The 19,787-nt window shown below is 41.8% G+C and overlaps 1 protein-coding gene across 14 annotated transcripts in view; it reads right to left on the bottom strand.

Annotated features, from left to right (window-relative positions):
- Nucleotides 1–19,787, bottom strand: part of SYNE1 (spectrin repeat containing nuclear envelope protein 1) — a 469,526-nt gene that overhangs the window by 61,268 nt on the left and 388,471 nt on the right. For 13 of the 14 annotated variants that reach the window (XM_046005238.1, XM_046005239.1, XM_046005240.1 and 10 more), the window contains 5 exons: nt 19,014–19,248; nt 17,115–17,309; nt 13,456–13,581; nt 8,816–8,971; nt 1,201–1,359 (listed from right to left, as the gene is read on the bottom strand). In XM_046005238.1, coding sequence (XP_045861194.1) covers nt 1,201–1,359; nt 8,816–8,971; nt 13,456–13,581; nt 17,115–17,309; nt 19,014–19,248 — 871 coding nt within the window. Of the gene's footprint in view, nt 1–1,200; nt 1,360–5,312; nt 5,446–8,815; nt 8,972–13,455; nt 13,582–17,114; nt 17,310–19,013; nt 19,249–19,787 lie in introns of those variants that run through there. The other variant, XM_046005243.1, reaches the window with a different exon arrangement.

Here is a 19,787-nt window from a genome sequence, read left to right as displayed (position 1 = left end):
TAAAACAGACAAAGACACTTGTAGCAAAGCTGACAATCCAGTGGGGCTCCCACTGTAGACAGAGAACCAAGTAAGCAGGGAAAGTACGTCGTGAACCAGATAGTGATGTGCGCTGACAAGGAACCAATATGATCAGTAATTATTCAAAAATAATGTGGAAGCATCACTGATACTGTCCAAAACATTTTTTCTCCAAACATTTTTATTTATTTTTATTTTATTTTTAAAAAGATTTTATTTATTTGTTAGTGAAAGAGAGAGAGAGCACAAGCAAGGGGAGCGGCAGGCAGAGGGAGAAGCAGGTTCCCTGCCGAGCAAGGAACCTGATGCCACACAGGCCTTGATTCCAGAACACTGGGATCACGACCTGAGCCGAAGGCAGATGCTTACCAACTGAGCCACCCAAGCGCCCCATCAAAAACATTTTTAAATGCTAATAAATTTGATCAGCCTTACACAGACATGAAAGATGTTCTTATAACCATATGAACATATAAAGTAATTTAATAGTCATGCATAACTTGAAAAAAATATGAAGCAAAATTCTCAGGAAATTTTCCTTTTTTTCAAATATTTATGAGAGAGAGAGAGAGCATGAGTGGGTAGATGGGCAGAGGGAAAGAGTGGGAGGGAGAGGGACAAGAAGACTCCACCCTGAGCAAAAACCCAATGCAGGGCTCATCTCATCACCCTGGGATCCCGACCCAAGCTGAAATCTAGAGTCTGACATTCAACTGCTCCTCCGACTGAGCTATCCAGGAACCTCGGAAAAGTTTTCATTCTTGTAACTGTCCATGCGTTCTGTTTTACAGAGAAAATGTCAGCTTAATTAATCCTAAGAATTCTTTCTTTTAGTCCCTCCCTAGCGATTTTACTTCTCTAAAGCCAAAAACAGAAGACACAAAAGAAAACGAATACATATAAACAATTCCTTCTGGACAGGCGGCTAAAACCAAAATATGCCAAACATTTCTCGATCAGCAGATAATGTGCTTCAGCATATCCGTATATGTTGTGTGCAAAGGAGGCCTTTCCATGCAAGTGTATTTCATATTAAAAAGAGAGAACATTTAAAATATAGTACTTTTACAGGACAGTAATTTAATAGTTTAATAATAAGTAAAGCCATCTTTTAGACCTGTTAAAAGTAGGCCTACATGTTACAAACGGGGAAAACATACATAGCCACGCATTCTGTACCTTCTTGAGCTTCTCTATCATTTCTTCAATGAGGATGTCTCCATTTTGAGAAACTTTGCTTTCCATCTGGGTCAGCCATTCACAAAGCTCCTTGTTCTTTTCACTGAAGACCGCCCATTCATTCAATCTCTCACTTACTTGCTGCCGCCTTAGGGAGAGCTGAACGTTTAAATGGGAGAACACATAAAAGGATCATCAGAGCAGAACATGTAACCTGAGGAAAAAAGCCAATAATCGGAGTTGGGTGGACTGGAATGAGCAATAGTTGTGCATCTCTTTAGGTCACTGTACGGTCCTAGGAGGGATCTAGGAAGTGGCACAAGGACCCGCTGTGAAATGCCAGTGGGAGGCAGCTGGCCCTCTGCTTCCCTCCTGAAGGGCCGCGTACACCTTCACCACCTTCACTCATTCAAGGTTCTGAACAACCCAGCCTCACACGGCAATTGGTTCTGCGGAGATTCTACAGCATCGCTGAATGCACTTGTACGAAAAGAGAAGGGAGAAATAGGAAAGAGGAAGGGATAGAGAAAGAAGGAAGGAAAGGCGGTAAAAGGGAAAAAGGAAAGAAAGAAAAATAAGGAAGAATAGTGAAAAGGAAGGAAAGAAGGGGAGGAAAGAGAAAAGGAAGAAGGAGCTGAGTCGCAGGTGTCTGGGGCGAGCGGAGCAGAGGGACGCGGTGCTGAGAGGTCAGAAGTGGAAGACGGATCCCTGTGGCTCAGCTCTGTACCGACCCTTTGACTTTACTCAAGTTCTCTCACTTGCCTGCCTGCTTTCTTTTTTAATTTATTTCCTTTTGTGTCTTTTCCCTTTCCTTCTTCCTTGTGCATAAAGGCTTTCCTGAGACATAATTCACATACCATATAATTTCGCTCCGATTAAAGTTTTCAAAGTTATTTATGTTGTCGCATGTGTCTCTACTTCATTCCTTTTAACTGCTGAATGTAGTCTATCATACGGATAGACATCTGATGTACCAGTTCATCTGGGGGTGGGTGTTTTGGTTGTGTCCGTACGTTATGAATAATGCTGCTGTTGTGCGAGGAGACACACGTTTAGTTGCCTTTGGCAAACATACCCACAAGCAGAATTTCCGGGTTCCCTGGTGACATTACAGAGCGTCTGCCAAAGTGACTGCACCAGTCACATTCCCACCAGCAGTAGGGTTCTCATTTCTCCACATCCTCACCAACATTTGCTATTATCTGTCTTTTGATTTTAGTTATCCTAGTGACACGAAGTGGTATCTCACCCTGGTTTTGATTCACATTTCACTGATGGCTAATGATGCTGAAAGTCTTCTCACGTTTCTTGGCCACCTGTATATATTCTTTGGACAACTATCTGGTCAAATCCTTTGCCCATTTTTGAATTGGGTTTTTTGTTGGTTTGTTTTAGCACTGAGTTGTAATAGTTCTTTATCAAGGGGCCTGTTTTTTATCTCTAAGTCTAGAGGATCCCTTCTGGTATTTTAAAATTATATGACTTCACAGTACTCTTGTTTTTGCAGTGCTGGTATAGATACTAAGGAATATTTTTAGCAGAGCTAAGCTACATGTTAGCAAAATATAATGGGATTTGAGTGGCATGAAGATGACCTTTTTTATAGATGTTCTACACACTCACGTTGATAATGCTAGACATTCCACCAGTCATCCCATCGCATTAAACACCTATCTCTTAATTTTCTTTTCCCCCCACTAACATTTTATCATGAAAAACATTAGACATACAGAAAAGTTGAAAGAGCTATAAGGGTAAGCACCCATAATACACTTACTAGACTCTAAAATTGTGAACATTTTGCCTCATTTTGCTTTAATACATGTATGCCTTTATCCATCAATCCATTTTACTTTGTGATGCACTTCAAACCAATTTCCTTTTAAAAATCAAGATGAAAATATTTCTAAGGTACTATAGACTTCCTAGTTAGCAGTTCTGGCTAGGGTTGGCTCTGTTAATGACTGGGTAATTAATAGTCAAGGTCCCACACTTCCTAAAATGTCTATGATTCTACGCCTAAGAAAACACCTGGTGATTAGGCTTTGAGACCAGGTTCCCTAGGCCGGGGCTAGCCCTAGTCATATGGGTTACTCAGATAACAGGCCCCATAACCTAACAGGTTCTGAATGTCAACAGTACAAATGCATTCTCTTGAATTAATTACAATCTTTTAAAATAAAAATTTCTCCGGGGAGGGTGACGCTGATGAATCCATGAAGTATTTCCGCATTAGTACAAGTCAGCTCATCATTAAGTTTTCATTGAGGCAGAAAAATACAGAATAGCCCAAAAGCAGTGAACTTACTCGGGGTGGATACTGGTCGGAATGGAAAAGGCTAAGAAAACACAGGTTAAAGAGTTTTAGAGACAAAGTTCACCGACAATAAGCTCTACCAAGACAGAGATGCAGCTAAGAGCATGATTCTTCAGCACCCCCTTTCCTCTCGAACTGTCATAGAAGCGTGGATTCTGATCTTTGACAGGAATGCTAACATTCGGAATTTTTTGGTGGATATGATTTTTTCTCTTTCATGCACACAGCGTCAGAGTCAAAAGTGTGGTTGGTCTTTAAAATTCTGGTTCAACTGATGTCCAAACTGAAACTATGTTTTCAGAATTGGGACCTCCCAAAGCAACTGGTTTTTTTGTTTGTTTGTTTTTGTTTTAGTATGTCTTTTCAGATTTTATTCTGTAAAATTTCATTTTATACAGCTAGAGTCACACACATGTTCGTATCTTCCTTTTTTCATGTTCCCAAAGCAACTGCTTTTTCAGACAAGAGTGAAAGCCCTCGCCCTTCAGATTTAATTAAGATTAACTAGGTCTTGCTATGTGTGGCTCCTTTTTTCCTCTTCCCCCAAATCTTGGCCATGAGTAAGGACGAATTCTAAGGCTTTCCCCCACAACATCCACAGGCAAGATGAGCACATAATAGACAAATACTACCTATTTCCTTGAGAGGTAGGTTTTATTATCCCCATTCCAGAGCGAAGAAGAGAGAAGGTTAGATCAATCTGAGGCATTTGTCTGTAGTCAGTACGAGACAGAACCAGCAAAGCTTGAGTCTTTGACACAGGCTGCAGTGTAACACTACGCTCAAATACCCAGAGGCCGCTGAGATTCAAAAACAGTCTCTATCGCTTGCTAACGATATGACCAGGGCCGGGGCACTCATCTTCTCTACGCCTTACTTCATTTGTGAATGCATTTTTCATCTGTTCCCAATTTCATTAAACAAATGTTTACTGTTTGCAGTAAACAGGTGTCTGCTCTGTGCCAAGCACTGGCGCATGTCTGGGAATAATAGGCTCGTAGCAGAATACAAACAAAATAAGAAAGTAGCCAGTACACACTAACGATGTAAAGGAAGCTGGCCATTCATGGATGACGACTGCTATGAGTACTACTACTACAGCTGTTACTAGTAGTAGTACAGGGGTTCATTTGAGCTTTTCATATTTTCCCCCCTTGACACTCAGGTATTCAATACCTCCACTGAGCACCTTGACTATGTGTCTCTGGTGCTTACCGCGGGGCACAGAAGTGTTGCCTTCATCTGCTCACCGTAAGGCAACCGCTGAGAGAAGACACAGGGAGACCACAAGTGCTGTTTGCAAAGAAGCTGGTTACCAAGAGCTTCTCAAGAGATGTCAGTTCAGAACGGACACGGCATTTCCCTTTTGGTTTGTAAAACTGACATTTAGGCCGTATGGTAAGTGAACATAACTCTCTCTTTCTTCGGGGTTAGCTGAAACCTTCGAATTATTTATTAGCTCAGCATATATTTGGGTTTTTCTCAAGGTTACAAGCACTCTGCATTGCCAATAGCTGGCAGGTACCAGCTGAAACCTCCAGAGTGTGAGGCAGCTGAACAGGAAATACATCCTTTTCGACTTCACATATTTTTACCATGACAATTTGAAAAACACCAAAGCAATTACAATGATGATATATTTATATCTCAACTAGAATTACACACAGATCTACAAACCCAAATGGGAATAAAAACGGAGAGAAGCTCTGGCTGTAGGCAGACACAACAAACCGTTTGGGGAGTCTATTTGTGAACGGTGTACTTTCCTTCATTAACTCTCCTCTGAAACACTTACTCACAGCAGGTTTTCCTCCTCCTCCTCGGCAGTCCCGACGACTCCTGCCTTCTCATCCATTGCTTCGATCGGACTACGAACAAGCTCCTTGCTCTCTCACCATGGGATAATGCCAGGTTTAACTATAGTTTTTAGCTTTTAAAATGAGACCATAGGCTCAAGCTCATTTCCTTTTGTGGTTTCAGACTCGACGGAGGTACTCCGGAAACACTAGCTCAAGGACTAGTAACTAATTCATATTCTTACTTGCAGCTATGTCCTGGCACCTTTGGTAGGACTACCCATGACTAAAATCTCACCAGAATCAATAATTTTTTTAGACCGAATAATGGGAGATCAGCATGCTTTAGCTTTATGCCTAAGACATTTAATTTAGAAAGTTTCTAGAAACACTCTGTATTCAACGTACTTCCTCTTTTTCTACTTAAGTCTTAGTCCACTCACAGGTGCAAGGTGTTAGGCTTGTCACAGCATATCACATGATCAACAGCAGCCTTCACAATGTATTTCCAAACAGACTGTTGCCGGGATATATCTAAGTCTGGGGAGCAACTTTAAACATAGACACTTTTGTCCCCTTTTCTCTTTTTCCAGCTTTTTGAGATATAATTGATAGGTAACACAGTATAAGTTTAAAGTGTGCAATGCGGTGATCTGATACACATTTATACTGTGCAACGATTACCACAAGATTAGTTAACATCCATCAGGTCACACAATTACAACTTCTGTGTGTACTGTGAGAGCATTTAAGACATTAGTCATAAAAAAAAAAGAATGAAATCTTGCCATTTGAAACAACATGGATGGAGCTAAAGGGTCTAATGTTAAGTGAAATGGGTCAGTCAGAGAAAGACAAATATCATATGATTTCACTCATACATTGAACTTAAGAAACAAAACAAATGAGCAAAGAAAAAGAGACAAGCAAAAAAAAAAAAAAAAGACTCTTAACTATAGAGGACAAACTGGTGGTTGCCAGAGGGGAGGGAGGTGGGGGGAAGGGTGACTAGGTAAAGGGGATTAAGGGTGCACTTATACTGACGAGCACTGAGTGATATATTCAAGCACTCTGCTGTATACCTGAAACTAATATAACACTGTATGTTCATGAAATTGGAATTTAAAAAACAAATAAAACTTCAAATAAATTAATTTAAAAATCAAATATCTACTCTCTTAGTGACTTTCAAAAATATAGTAAGTCTTCTTAACTATAGTCACCATGCTATACATTAGATCCCCAGAACTAATTCATCTTATAACTAGAAATTTGTGTCCTTTCTACCTCATGGCATTCTTATATAGTATGTGTTTTCCTAAATCAAAAAATACTGCATAATCATAATCTTCTTAACTTTCAAAATATTCAGAGACCCTATCATTATTTTACATTTAAAGGAACATAAGTACTATGACATAAAACAAATGCCCTAAAGTCTTCTTTAAATTATTAATAGTATATATGAACAATTAGTTGTTCAAGGCACTGGAGATAAAAAGAAATGGTCTTCATTCTCAAGGGCCTCATAGTCTTGAAATAAAGTCAAAACCATTAAAAGAAGAAGAAGAAGAAGAAGTAGTCGTAGTAGTAGAAGAAGAAAAAGAAGACGACAACGACGGGAATAATGTACTGTCAAATGATGGCACAGACCAAAAGGGAAATGGGCATTCAGAGGAACAGGAAAATATTGAGGTTTGAACATCTCAAACAATGGCATCATAGGGGTTGTGGTATTTGAAAAAAGATGGGTTAAAATCATAAGGGAAGGAACAGTCAGTGTAGGCAGGAAGAGTGGTCTGGACAAGGTCTTGGGGTAGGGCAATTCATGGCAGGTTTGGAAAGGGAGTGGAAGCCATTATCTAAATTGTTATCACCCTGACAGCTTTTTTTTAAGATTATTTATTTATTTATTTGACAGACAGAGATCACAAGTAGGCAGAGAGGCAGACAGAGAGAGGGAGAAGCAGGCTCCCTGCTGAGCAGAGAGCCCGATGTGGGGCTCCATCCCAGGACCCTGACACCATGACCTGAGCCGAAGGCAGAGGCCTTAACCCACTGAGCCACCCAGGCGCCCCACCTTGACAGCTTTTAAGATGTCAATTAGCCAGAGAAATGGATATAGTACAATTAATTTCACAGAATATGTTGAAAAGTATTGAGTCAGCAAGTAGTGCTAGATTTCTCTCAATTTTAAGAAAGACAAATGAATAAGGCTCATAAAAGTAACTGAACATTGCTGTGATCATTTTCCATAACTTGTACACATCAAGTTTTCTTGCACTTATATGCTATGTCATGATGAAGTCCTTGGATGAGAAAATCATATGATAATTTACTGGATACTTATGTATTGATTCTGGGTTGAATAATTCAGAGAAGAATAACGTACTATGATTAGCATTAGCACGTTCAACGTGAGCTTCTCATTGTGTTCACTCAGAATATGAAGCTCAGAGAAAAATGGCTAAATTAATTTTGAGCTCAAATCACTGGCATGTTTATAAAAATCACCTATTACACTCTTTCTTTTTAAAAGTATAGATTCCTAGAAAACTGTTCACCCATTTAGGAAGTGTGCTCCAGAGTTTCCCTTTGGCTAATGGTCTGAGAAATTCTTGCTTTTCATCTAAACATCGAGAGAAATTTACCTAATAACAAATTTCTTGTTGATGTCAAATGAATCAGGAGGCTATGAGCCTCTTAAACTCTTTTAATGTTTTCTGAAGCATGAAGGTAAGCACCCCTAAAGTCAGAGAAAGTGAGGAGGCTGGAAAAGAAGAGATCTCTAGGATGGCACAGTTAGCCTGGAACTGGGGAGGTAGAAAGAGACCCCTTCTCAAAAGCCCATTCCTCAACCTTGTAACACTTGCTTCTTCCCAGCCAGGTCTCTGTCTAATCAACTCCTGTGCCTTTACTCAAGCTGCAACCTCATCCAACCCATCCACTTACTCCCTCCACATCTGTCTCTTCTGCTCCCCTTCTCAATCCAATCTGGGATCTCAATTTTATAGTATTACGTACAAGGGAAATACTTAATAAATGAATCACATATGACTAAAAATGCCAAACACACGAATTACTAGGAAACAATGATGGTAAATCAACAGACACAGTATTTCCAAATACAAAACCATTCCCACAGTATTTAGCAAAAACTGCAAATAAAACAAAGGTTTTTCACATGTTTAAAGTAAGAAGAGCACCAGTCCCTAGCAAGACCACATTCATGAACCAAAAAAAAAAAAAAAATGTTTTTTACAGTATGATGCCAGCCAGTGAAAGGGACAGCAAGAGAATCCAGCTGAGATGCATCTCAAATACAATGTTAAGATATAATTGTCTTAATCTGAAATACTTTCCACAAAAACCAGAGTTCTTCCTTCATGTATACTCTGAATTATAGGATAGGTCCAAGCATGGATCAAGCCATTTGACATTCCTAGTCATCTTCCAGTTTTCCACCTTTCGGAGCTAATGCTCCAGGTAGAGTTTGTCTTACCTGGTGGCAGAGTTCTTCCCACTGCCTTTGCAGAAGCTCCGTGCGCTCGTTCAGGATGGAGATATCATCAGCACTAATGTAGGCACAGAGGGTGTCCTTCAAGAGTGTCAGCTGAGCCAAGTCATCTGTCCAGCTCCCAGCTGCATTTTCCAACTCCTAGATTAAAAAAACAAAAATGTGAATGCCCATGAATATCTATCATCAATAATCCTGAAGTGTTCTAGGAATCCTCTTTTAAAACTTTTTAAATTTTTTAAAAAGATTTTATTTATTCATTTGAGAGAGAGAGAGAGAGCACAAGCAGGGGGAGCAGCAGACAGAGGAAGAGGGAGAAGCAGGTTCCCCACGGAGCAGGGAGCCCATTGTGGGGCTCGATCCCAGGACCCTGGAATCATGACCTGGGCCAAAGGCAGAGGCTTAATGATTGAGTCACACAAGGAATTCCCCTCTTGATACAATTATCTTTCCACAGCATCCTATTTCAACACCTCACTTGGTCTACTTATTTGCTCTGGTGTCGTCTGATACTTTACCAAATTCTTCTGATAAAACCTCAGGTTGCAGGGCACCTGGGTGGCTCAGTTGGTTAAGGGTCTGCCTTTGGCTCAGGTCATGATCTCAGGGTCCTGGAACTGGGTCTAGCTTAGCTCCCTGCTTGGCAGGGAATCCACTTTTCTCTCTCCCTCTGTTCCTCACCCGCACCCATCATGCTCTCTCTCTCTTGCATGTGCGCTCTCTCTCTCAAGGAACTTGAAAAAAAATCTTAAAAAAATAAAACAACACAGGCTGCTTGAAGAATCTTTCTATGATCTATTTACAATTTAACTGATCATTTTGACTCACCTGTTCTCTCTCTCTCTCTTTTTTTAAAAGATTTTATTTATTTGTTGGAGATAGAGCGAGAGCATACACAGCAGGGAGAGGGGCAGAGGGAGGCACAAGATCCCCACTGAGCAGGAAGCCAGATGCCAGGTGATCCCAGGACCCTGGGATCATGACCTGAGCTGAAGGCAGGCGCTTTACTGACAGTCACCCAAGCGCCTCCTGGCTCATCTTTTCTAAACTGAAGTTCCATCACTGCATGATCTTCTTTGCTTTTAAACTCATTTCATAAACTGCTAATCCAGCCTTTATTTTTGCCCCAAATAAACTGATCATGTTAATAAAATTTTTTAAAAATTTTTATTTATTTTTTCAACGTAACAGTATTCATTGTTTTTGCACAACACCCAGTGCTCCATGCAATACGTGCCCTCTCTATTACCCACCACCTGGTTCCCCCAATCTCCCACCCCCCTGCCCCTTCAAAACCCTCAGGTTCTTTTTCAGAGTCCATAGTCTCTCATGGTTCACCTCCCCTTCCAATTTCCCTCAACTCCCTCTCCTCTCCATCTCCCCATGTCCTCCATGTCATTTGTTATGCTCCACAAATAAGTGAAACCATATACTTCACTCTCTCTGCTTGACTTATCTCACTCAGCATAATCTCTTCCAGTCCCGTCCATGTTGCTACAAAAGTTGGGTATTCATCCTTTCTGATGGAGGCATCATACTCCATCGTGTATATGGACCACATCTTCCTTATCCATTCGTCCGTTGAAGGGCATCTTGGTTCTTTCCACAGTTTGGCGACCGTGGCCATTGCTGCTATAAACACTGGGATACAGATGGCCCTTCTTTTCACTACATCTGTATCTTTGGGGTAAATACCCAGCAGTGCAATTGCAGGGTCATAGGGAAGCTCTATTCTTAATTTCTTGAGGAAACTCCACACTGTTCTCCAAAGTGGCCGCTACCTTGGTTTTGGATACAAGTAGGCGATCCGCATCCCCAGGGACCTTAATAAAATATTTTTAAAAAACCAAACTCCTAGGTTAACTTTCATCCTCAAACACTATAAGTTTACCTTCAGTGATATAGACTTAATAATGTTATTGCTGAAAAGATGTGTTGCTGTTATTACTCAATTGAAAATAATTGAAAAACTTCATTTCCAGCAGGAACACAGATCTCTTCATGTTATTGAAGAAAAGCATTACATACTCTGTCCTTTTGGGAAATAATTTGAGAAAAAATCCACAAGACAACATTTGAACGAGCTGACATTGGTTTTTGCAACGTTTCGAACTGCTGACCAGTTTTGCAATTTGTACAACTCTTGCTTTTTGCCAGCTGTTGATGCATTAGATTCCAGCTAATTTTGTGTATAAATAGAGTATTTCACATGGCTTTTTCCCCTCTCTTTTTGTCTCTTCACACAGGAGACAAGTTTCCAAAGGCAAAGGCAATTAACGGTACTGTCGGAGGCTAACTTCTCAGGCAATTTAGGCAAACAAGGTTTTAGTCTGAATTTTCTAGGTAATTGCTTTGTTTTGCTGCTAAGGGTGGTTTGGGGAAGAGTAGCAGAGAGCTGGACCAAAATGCATCCTTTTAATCTCCAAATTTAATAGCCGGGTATGATTGTAACTGTTATATTTTGGGAGATGAGGTCCCATGGTAACAGCACTTGGCTGAAAAAACGAACCGTCCAGGTGGAGTAAATACGCAGAATTACTGCTTATATTGGTACACATATCAAGCTGTCATACAGTGTAAAGATTTATCACTGTTTATGCCAATTTCTAGCCCCTAACTCAAACATCAGACATAGTCCATGGTGTAAGGATTAGAAAAGAAACAATACCACCACAAAAAACTAACTGTTTCAGACTCACAGACTCCATGAGAAGAGTCCATGTTTAAAAATACAGTCTCTGAACTCAGGGAGCCTTGATATTTATTGACTTGGAAATGTTATTAAACTTCTGGAAGCCTCAGTTTTCATATCTGCAAAAGGGAAATAACAGACTGTCCGTGTGAGCTTGTGTTTATGTCCACTGAGATAACAGTCACTGCCACATAAGAGACTAATAAATTCCTATTTGTTTGTCACAGTTTTCTTTAACCATTTGTTAGAAATTTACTATTGCAGACTTAAAACAAACTTTTTAATCTTTGCATACTTCTGAATTTACATCTCAAGATAGTATTTTCCTCACTTGCCCTCATCCCATGATGCCATCTAAGATTTACTTTTCCCAAATCTGCCTCTTCTTTTTAAAGATTTTATTTATTTATTTGACACACAGAGAGAGAGAAAGAGAGTGAGCACAAGCAGTGGGAGTGGGAGGGGGAGAAGCAGACACCCGAGGCGGGACTTGATCCCAGGACCCTGGCATCATGACCTGCGGCAAAGGCAGATGCTTAACTGACTGAGCCACCCAGGTGCCCCATAAATCTGCCTCTTTTGAGTTTCAAAGGATATCCTTAAATTCTGATACTGAAGAAAAATTCTTATATCCATGCTTTTTGTGATTTCAAGACGTCTTTAAAAAATTAGTCTTTCTTTAATGTTTATGACTTCTTAGCCAGCATGAGGCAGAGACTTTTTTTTTTTTTTTTTTTTGACAGAGAGAGAGAGAGAGAGATCACAAGTAGGCAGAGAGGCAGGCAGAGAGAGAGGGGAAGCAGGCTCCCTGCTGAGCAGAGAGCCCAATGTGGGGCTCAATCCCAGGACCCTGAGATCATGACCTGAGCCGAAGGCAGAGGCTTAACCCACTGAGCCACCCAGGCGCCCCTAGCAGAGACCTTCTGATTAAAATCCAAAACATTTAAGTATTTAAAGTTTCTTTTTAAAAGATTGATTTATTTATTTCAGAGAGAGTGGGGGGAGGGGCCGAGGGAGAAAATCTTCAGGCAGACTCTCTGCTGAGCACTGAGCATGGAGCCTGACCTCACAACTTACAAGATCATGACCTGAGCGGACAGAAACCAAGAGTCAGAGCCTTAACCGACAGAGTCACCCCGGCACCCCAGTATCTGTCAAGTTTTTACAGTATTATTCTACAGCAACAATTTGCAAATGACTGGGAAACACGAGCGCATGTATTATTTGGGGGAGGAAAAACATTCATTAAGGTCGTTTTGACAAAATCTGCGTATCGCTCAGCAGAGAACGGTAGCGGACACTCCACTTGACGACATAGGAATGAATGGAACAAATCCTACAGCCACCACATGGCATCCGTCTCAGCAAGCTCTGGATGCAGGGAGGGGTCTGTATTCACCCCTGATCGGCCTCCAGCTGCGACTTGAGGTGTGGACCATGACTTTCAAGCAGTCAGGGCCCCGAGTCCCTGAAAGACTACGTGTCTCCATGCAGTACCTGAGACTGGCTACTTACAGTTCCCCATTTCCTTACCGAAGAGTGCGGAGGACAGGGCATTCCCCGAAGCGGCCTGGGATTTCCAGGCTGCTGAGCCTCGCTCTTCTCTCTGTGAACTAGACTAGTCTGCTAGAACAACTCTCCAGGGCAGATGCTTTAAAGAGATATTGTTTATTGCTCTGGATCTAGCTTTTAAGTATCTTTTAATGCTGTGTTTATATTTCTCAAGACAATCCATAAACTGGTCTACAGTGTCATCAACTGCAATAAAACAACCACTGAGTCTCACCAGAGTGGTCTGCCCGAACGCAACAGCCAGGAACCTGCACCTACATGTTCGCAGCTGGAGCGGTCTGACTGCGCTAAGCTTTCAGAGGCAACATGACAACCAAGTTCAGAGGCAAGTGACGGCTAAAGGCTCAGTACAGGCGTTTACCTTGCAACGCATCTGCTCTGCGTGCAGCTCTTCATGGTGATCCGGCAGAGGCTGAGAAAGCTTCTTTTTGAATGTTCGTAGCTTCTCCAGAGAATTAGCTATTCCGTTCTCACATTTTTCCCAGTCCTGCAATGGAAGAAGAAAGAAATTCATTTTTTTTTTTTTTTTTTACTTTGGTAGGAAACGAACAAAAGAAAAACCATCTTCTTAATCCAAGAGAAACAGTTAAGATTCACTGGGGAGTCCACATCCATCATCATGTAGGCAGCAACCGGAGAGCTGAGTTCTATGTTCCCTCTATGTGACTTTTAGCAGGTACACTACGCCTCAGCTTTCCCTGCGAAAATGGGCATACCACAAACTCTATAAAGTCTGGAGGGCTGGAGGAAGCAATGTGTGTAAACACTCAAACACAAGGCCCAGAATATCATGGGTACTCAGAAATGTTATCTGCATTTGGATCAATCTGCAGAGGTAAGAGGTAATCGCAGTGTTTTGCCTCTTTCCTAACCCCATCCATAAGCTGTCTACCCAACCTCAAACGCTCTGTAAGAGATTTAAAAAAAGAGGATATGGAATCTCTTTCAGGATGAAGAGTAAAAATAATATAACCCTGACTCCGATTCAATTCATTATGTGAACAGTATGTGGTGCATACATTTGATTTGTTACTGAAGCAAAATCCCAAGTACCAAAGGCTGGTACCAGGTGGGCCTCATCTTGAAAGCACGGACACGTGCATCACAGAGGGTTGAGTATACAGCCCACAAAACCCGAAACAATCAATAAATGGAAGCAGAGAGATAAGGCAAAATTTTAAAAACAGACATCAAGTATGTCAAATAGTAATGAGAACTCTGAGGAAGGCTACAGCAGGTTAAGTCATGGAGAGTGTGGCGGTGTGGACCGGTAGATCTCCACAGAGTGACAGAGAACACATACATCGTGTAGTTGTGTTTTAGATGATTACGCACCAAACTCGTAACCGTGTTTACACCTGTGGAAAATTAGAGGATTTGGTGGTGGTGTAGGGGAAATTTCATTTTTCGCTCTTCATACTTTAATTACTGCCTGATTTTTTTTTTAATCAGACACATGTATTTCTTTTTTAAATAAAACAAAAAAAAATGAGAGGAACCATAATGGAGACTTCCTTCTTTTTAGCATTAGATCTACAAATTAACTCTTATCTAGTGTCTCAGTGACAATTCAAATTAAATTCATCTCAACAAATCTCCTTAATTTTGCCTGTGACCTCCCATTCCTGTCCCCCCACCTTCCTGGTAACCCTTCGCAGTGGCTGCTCCCCACCGCTTAAATGACTGAGCTCCAAAGACAGACAACTAAGAACTGCTTTTAGTAGTGAGCCTGGTGCCAAATCACGCCGCCTTTTCCTTCACGTTATCTCTTCTGTTGTCACCAGTCCTTTCTTGTCTGGGCTCTTTTTGTCTTCTTTCCTGATGTTTTATTTTTAGCACAAGCAACCCGTAGGTGCTGTGACCGAAACTTTCTGCTTTTAGAAGTGCTGACGAAAGTGCCTCCCTACTCAAAAGGTCTTCTGGTTTCTGACTGAACTGAGTCTTTGGCCCAAGATTCTCATTTCTCTTTGAACTCCTTCAGGGAACTTCCTAGAGTGCCTAACCACATGTCCTGTTTCCGTGTACCAGAAAAAACACACACTGTCTGTCTTGGTCAGATGTGCTCCCATTCCCCTTTGTTAAAGTACCTCTGTGTTCCCAGGCTCCAAGTAATCCATCAATGCTAAGCACAGTGAGGTCCTCTTACTAAACAGAACAGCATTCTCAATGAAATCATCACACATCCTGAAACCTATCAACATGTCATCAGTGAATGTTCATTGATCTAAAAGAGAAAAGGTCAGTTTCTTGTTTTCCACAGCAAAATTAAGAGGCCATAGTGAAGCCGGTAAACATGAAGGTCACAGAATGAGAATCACTGTATTTTGGCGCATGTACTCAGAGCAGTAAATCAAGGGCTAAAATTAGATAAGCATTATAGCTATGACTTAAAGATACACCAAAATAAAGAAAAATGACATTAACATTAGAATTTAGCTTCAGAAATTCCTTCTTAGGCAAATGGGTCCTAGTGTATGATTTAAGATATAACAGACTTTAACAAGAGAAGAATAAGGATTCCCCTTTCCAAGGATGGCTTAGATTCCAAAGCTATAACCCAGTCTTTTTATTACATGAGTTACAAGGAAATAACAAAATGTCATGGTCTGCAAACATCTATCAACGTGTATGTTTTACACACCAATGAACAGACTGGCAAGAAAAGAAAAGAAAATGCAGTGACTCAGCCATTTCACCTAATTAAAGTTGGGAATGTGACCAAAAATCACATCACAAGTAAAGAAAAATATATGATTAAAATGATCTCTACAGAATGAGTTACAACATTTTTAATCCTTTCCTGAAAGCATAAAAAGAAGAAAAAAAGAATCAGACATATTGTATTACTGATGAATTGTGTTGCATGCAAATAACAGTTCTTTAACAAATATTCAGGGGCATTTTTGACTGATTATTTCCTACACAGAAGGTAATATATTATTAAATGAAATTCAGCAGAATAAACCCAATGGGTGTGTACTTGAAGCATTATGAAAGCAAAATGCATTCCATTACCTTCAGTTAGTACCTGTGATCCAAAAACATGGAAGGTCAAAGTTAATAGATAATTTTGTTGAAGAGTTAGTGACTACCAATGTATATAAAACTTCACCATTTAGCTCTGTTCACTCTTTAGTCTGATCATAATATCCACAGTGATCATGACCATCATTTGTCGCATCATTAGTCTGTGTTGGTCCTGTGCCGTCTCTTTGCTCTCATGATTTCATTAAGTCCTCACGATGCTGGCTAAAGGAGGGGTAATCGTGCCTACTCTGGGGGGGGGCGGTAACTGAGGCTCCGATAGGTTGAATTAACCAGGTTACTTGGTTTATTATGATTTTAACTTGGATAGATCTGACTTCAGAAACCATGCCCTTTTCCCAATGCCTTCCAATTATGTGTTGAGTATGGTTACGGAAAGTGAGGGAGAAAGCATCCTGTCGTGGGGTTCTGAGTAAAGCTACATCTCTCTAGACTTGTGGTGTGATCAGTATGCTCTCTGTATCCAACTAAAGGCTTAATATACCTCCTGAATTTTATCTCATAGCGACGTGCTTGGATAAACTAGGATGAAATCAAGAGTGTCCTCTTGGATAGGTTTTTCCCTGCTGTAAAGTAAGAGATACCAATCTTAAAAACCACTTTAGAGTCTTAGATCAGGGAGTGGAATCTACTCTTTGCATTCCTGTTTGGATTTATAAAATCATCACATCGCTCTTGGCTCAGCACCGACCAACCATTAATCAGAATCCATCACTTGGACGGCCCTATTAGACTGAAAACTACTTCGTCGGGGGATTTTTCTGAAAGACAAACTGCTGAAAATTGGGAAACTTCTCCAGTTCGTGCAAGACAGGACAAAGTCTTAAATAAGACACAGGGCAGGGGATCAAAACACTTCAGGGTATGACTTAACGATCTTCGCCTTGTCTGGAAAGTGAACGGGAGGGAGAAGCACACTACTTACGTGGCTTTTGAAATTGCATCACATCTATAAGAGGAAAGAGCTGAACTTACTTTCAGCAAGAAGGCCAGTTTTTTCTTCTGTTCCTCCAGATGCATGCTGGCTGATCTCCATTTCTCCTGGATGTCAGTGAGCTCTGCCTGCAAGGCGGCCTCAGCCCCACTGTCGGCTGAGAGCAGGAGCTGCTTGCCCGCCTCCACTGTAAGGATGTAGCTGCCTTGCTGTCGCAGGAACACTCTTTCTTTGAACTGAAAGGAACCGCAGCTTTTTACTTTCTCATTCTTTTCTTTACCAGGTCCCCACCATACAGTTATTCATACATTGCATACACTCTTTACCCAGCATTCACGGAGCTAGCACTTGGGGCATGAATGCAGCGCTGTATGAACGAATGAGAATTCAACAGGGAGAGGCTTAATTTCTGTCCCCAAGTTAAATACAATCACAGCGCAATATGGGAACCGCTCAAGGAGACTGACACATAGGGAACCCACTGCTCCACGTTTCACTTGTTTTATTAGGATCTTTTCATTTCTTCTGCAAAAAAATGTTTGTGATGTTCATTTCACACAAACAACCCTCTTCCAGGAAAGACCAGTGTCCAAATATCTAACCCACATGGACGCAAGACAGGTTTCCTCAAAGGGAAAAGGCTTCATGAGTCTTGGAGGACCTATAAATACAGCCAGACTAGGAAGGACCTGGTATGACGAAGACTAGGAGTCGGAGAAGAGTCCTTCCATGCAGAGAAATGAAGACGGGCAAAGTTACTATAGGAGAGCATTAGGATGAATTCAGGACCCTGGTGTGGTTTTTAGGGGCTGGGCATGCGAAAGAGTAGCAGAGAATGATACAAGATCACACCTTGCACAGGAATTTTTTTTATAGTGAAAGTGACTGAGATTCACAGGAGAATATTAAGCAGAGAAGCGATGTGTTTGGATTAAAATCCTCTGCAGTAGGGTAGAAAATGGAATGGAAAAGGACATATATTGGATACACTGAAATAGGTTAGAGAGCTGTTGTCTCTGTAGGTAAGAAACCAAGAGCCCCTCATCTAACATAGTGGCAGTGGGGATGGAAACTGGGAATTATTAGAAATGGGGCGGGAGAGAACAAGAATAAAGCTCTAGAGCAACTGAGGTTCCTAACTGATAGACCGGATAGCTGGTAAATGACATTTCCTCGAACTGGGGACATGGGACATGGGACTGCCAGATGGCTCCTCTGGACATCACAGGCTCTGTGGGAACTCATGGAGTATATTATGCCTGTGCTGCACATATATATTTATAAGTACAAAATGCAGCTGAATACATTAGGTTAAAAGCTCGGGAGGTAGAGGTGACTGGGAGGCAGCACATTGGCCCTTCCGTGCTGCTGGAGGCAGACGGAGCTACAGGTGAATGAGGTCTTCCAGGAGAAAGAAGCCGCAAACAATGACCTCGAAAGGAAGAGGAAACATGAAATACACTGGGGATGACTGATCAGAGTGCTGGGAGGGAGCTATCTACGGGACTGGAGGTCCCGGTTCCTAGGCAGATGGAAGGAAGGGGCCAAACCAGGAAGGGACCAAGAGCTCAGACAGGACTGAGACTTTTATCTTTTCTGGAATACCCAAGTTACACAATTAAATTGCTCCTGGTTATAAGCAGCACAAAGCGCTCCTTCCCTGGCCATTGTCCTTCTCTCCATGCTGGAGGTTAGTGAGCTGCTGGGAGGCACTGGTGTGGACCATGGACGGGGTCTGTGAGAGGCTGGGCCCAGCAGACTATCATCACTAAATAAGGCCTTTGTAATGCAATCAGATTGGATGTTCCTGCTGATACTTTGGAACAGTGATCGTCCTCATTCCTGTGTCACTCCAGGATCCTTGTGAAGAGCTGAGGCGAGGGTAAGGTGTACAGTGGAAACGGACAAGAGGTTTCAGAAGCGTGTGTTTCGCACCTTACCTGCACTTCATCAAAGAGGGTCCTCGCCTGCTGCAGTGGTATTGGGACGCTTCCGAGAGCACTCACGGGAAGATAGGACACTTCAAGCAACCATTTGCGCAGCTTCTCGGCCATCTCGCTGTAGCGCTGCCACTGGCGAACCTGGCTGTCGATGATACCCCTCCTCTGCTGGGCCCTGCGAATCACTCCCTGCCACTGACTGCTGAGGAGTGTTAATTTCAGGTTGAATTCATCCCTGGTGCAGAAATAATTACACAGGGAGGAAACGCTTTACCCTGGAGGCATTTACGTATCAGCCATGGATGCGTACAGTGTACATACATTTGATGATGCTAAGAAGCCCTGAGACGTGACTTAAGGCAGAGGCTTTCAAATATCACGCCATGACCTTTTACCAGGTCGATTTCCAGTAATTTTTTAAATTAATAACTATTGGTTTTTGCAAACAGTTTCATGTCTCAGCATGGATTAAAGGCGTATCTGTAAGCTCACTAATTATTCCCTCCCTGAATGCGAGAGGGGAGGGAGCCTAGGGGAGCAGATGCAGTAGGAATGGGCCCAAACCCTAAGCAGGGTATGCAGCAGGTGAAAGCATCTTGCGAGTGCTCCAGCGGGAGGGAGAAAATGAGGACCACGGCCCCTGGGTGGCTCAGGTCATGATCCCAGAGCCTTGCGCTGGGCTCCCTGCTCAGTGCGGAGTCTGCTTCTCCACCTGCTCTCTCCCCCTGCTTGTGCTCTCACTCTCTGTCAAATAAGTAAATAAAATTAAAATAA

Source organism: Meles meles, chromosome 5 (genome assembly GCF_922984935.1).
Source record: "Meles meles chromosome 5, mMelMel3.1 paternal haplotype, whole genome shotgun sequence".
Lineage (NCBI taxonomy): Eukaryota > Metazoa > Chordata > Mammalia > Carnivora > Mustelidae > Meles > Meles meles.
This window is presented reverse-complemented; position numbering and strand designations above follow the sequence as displayed.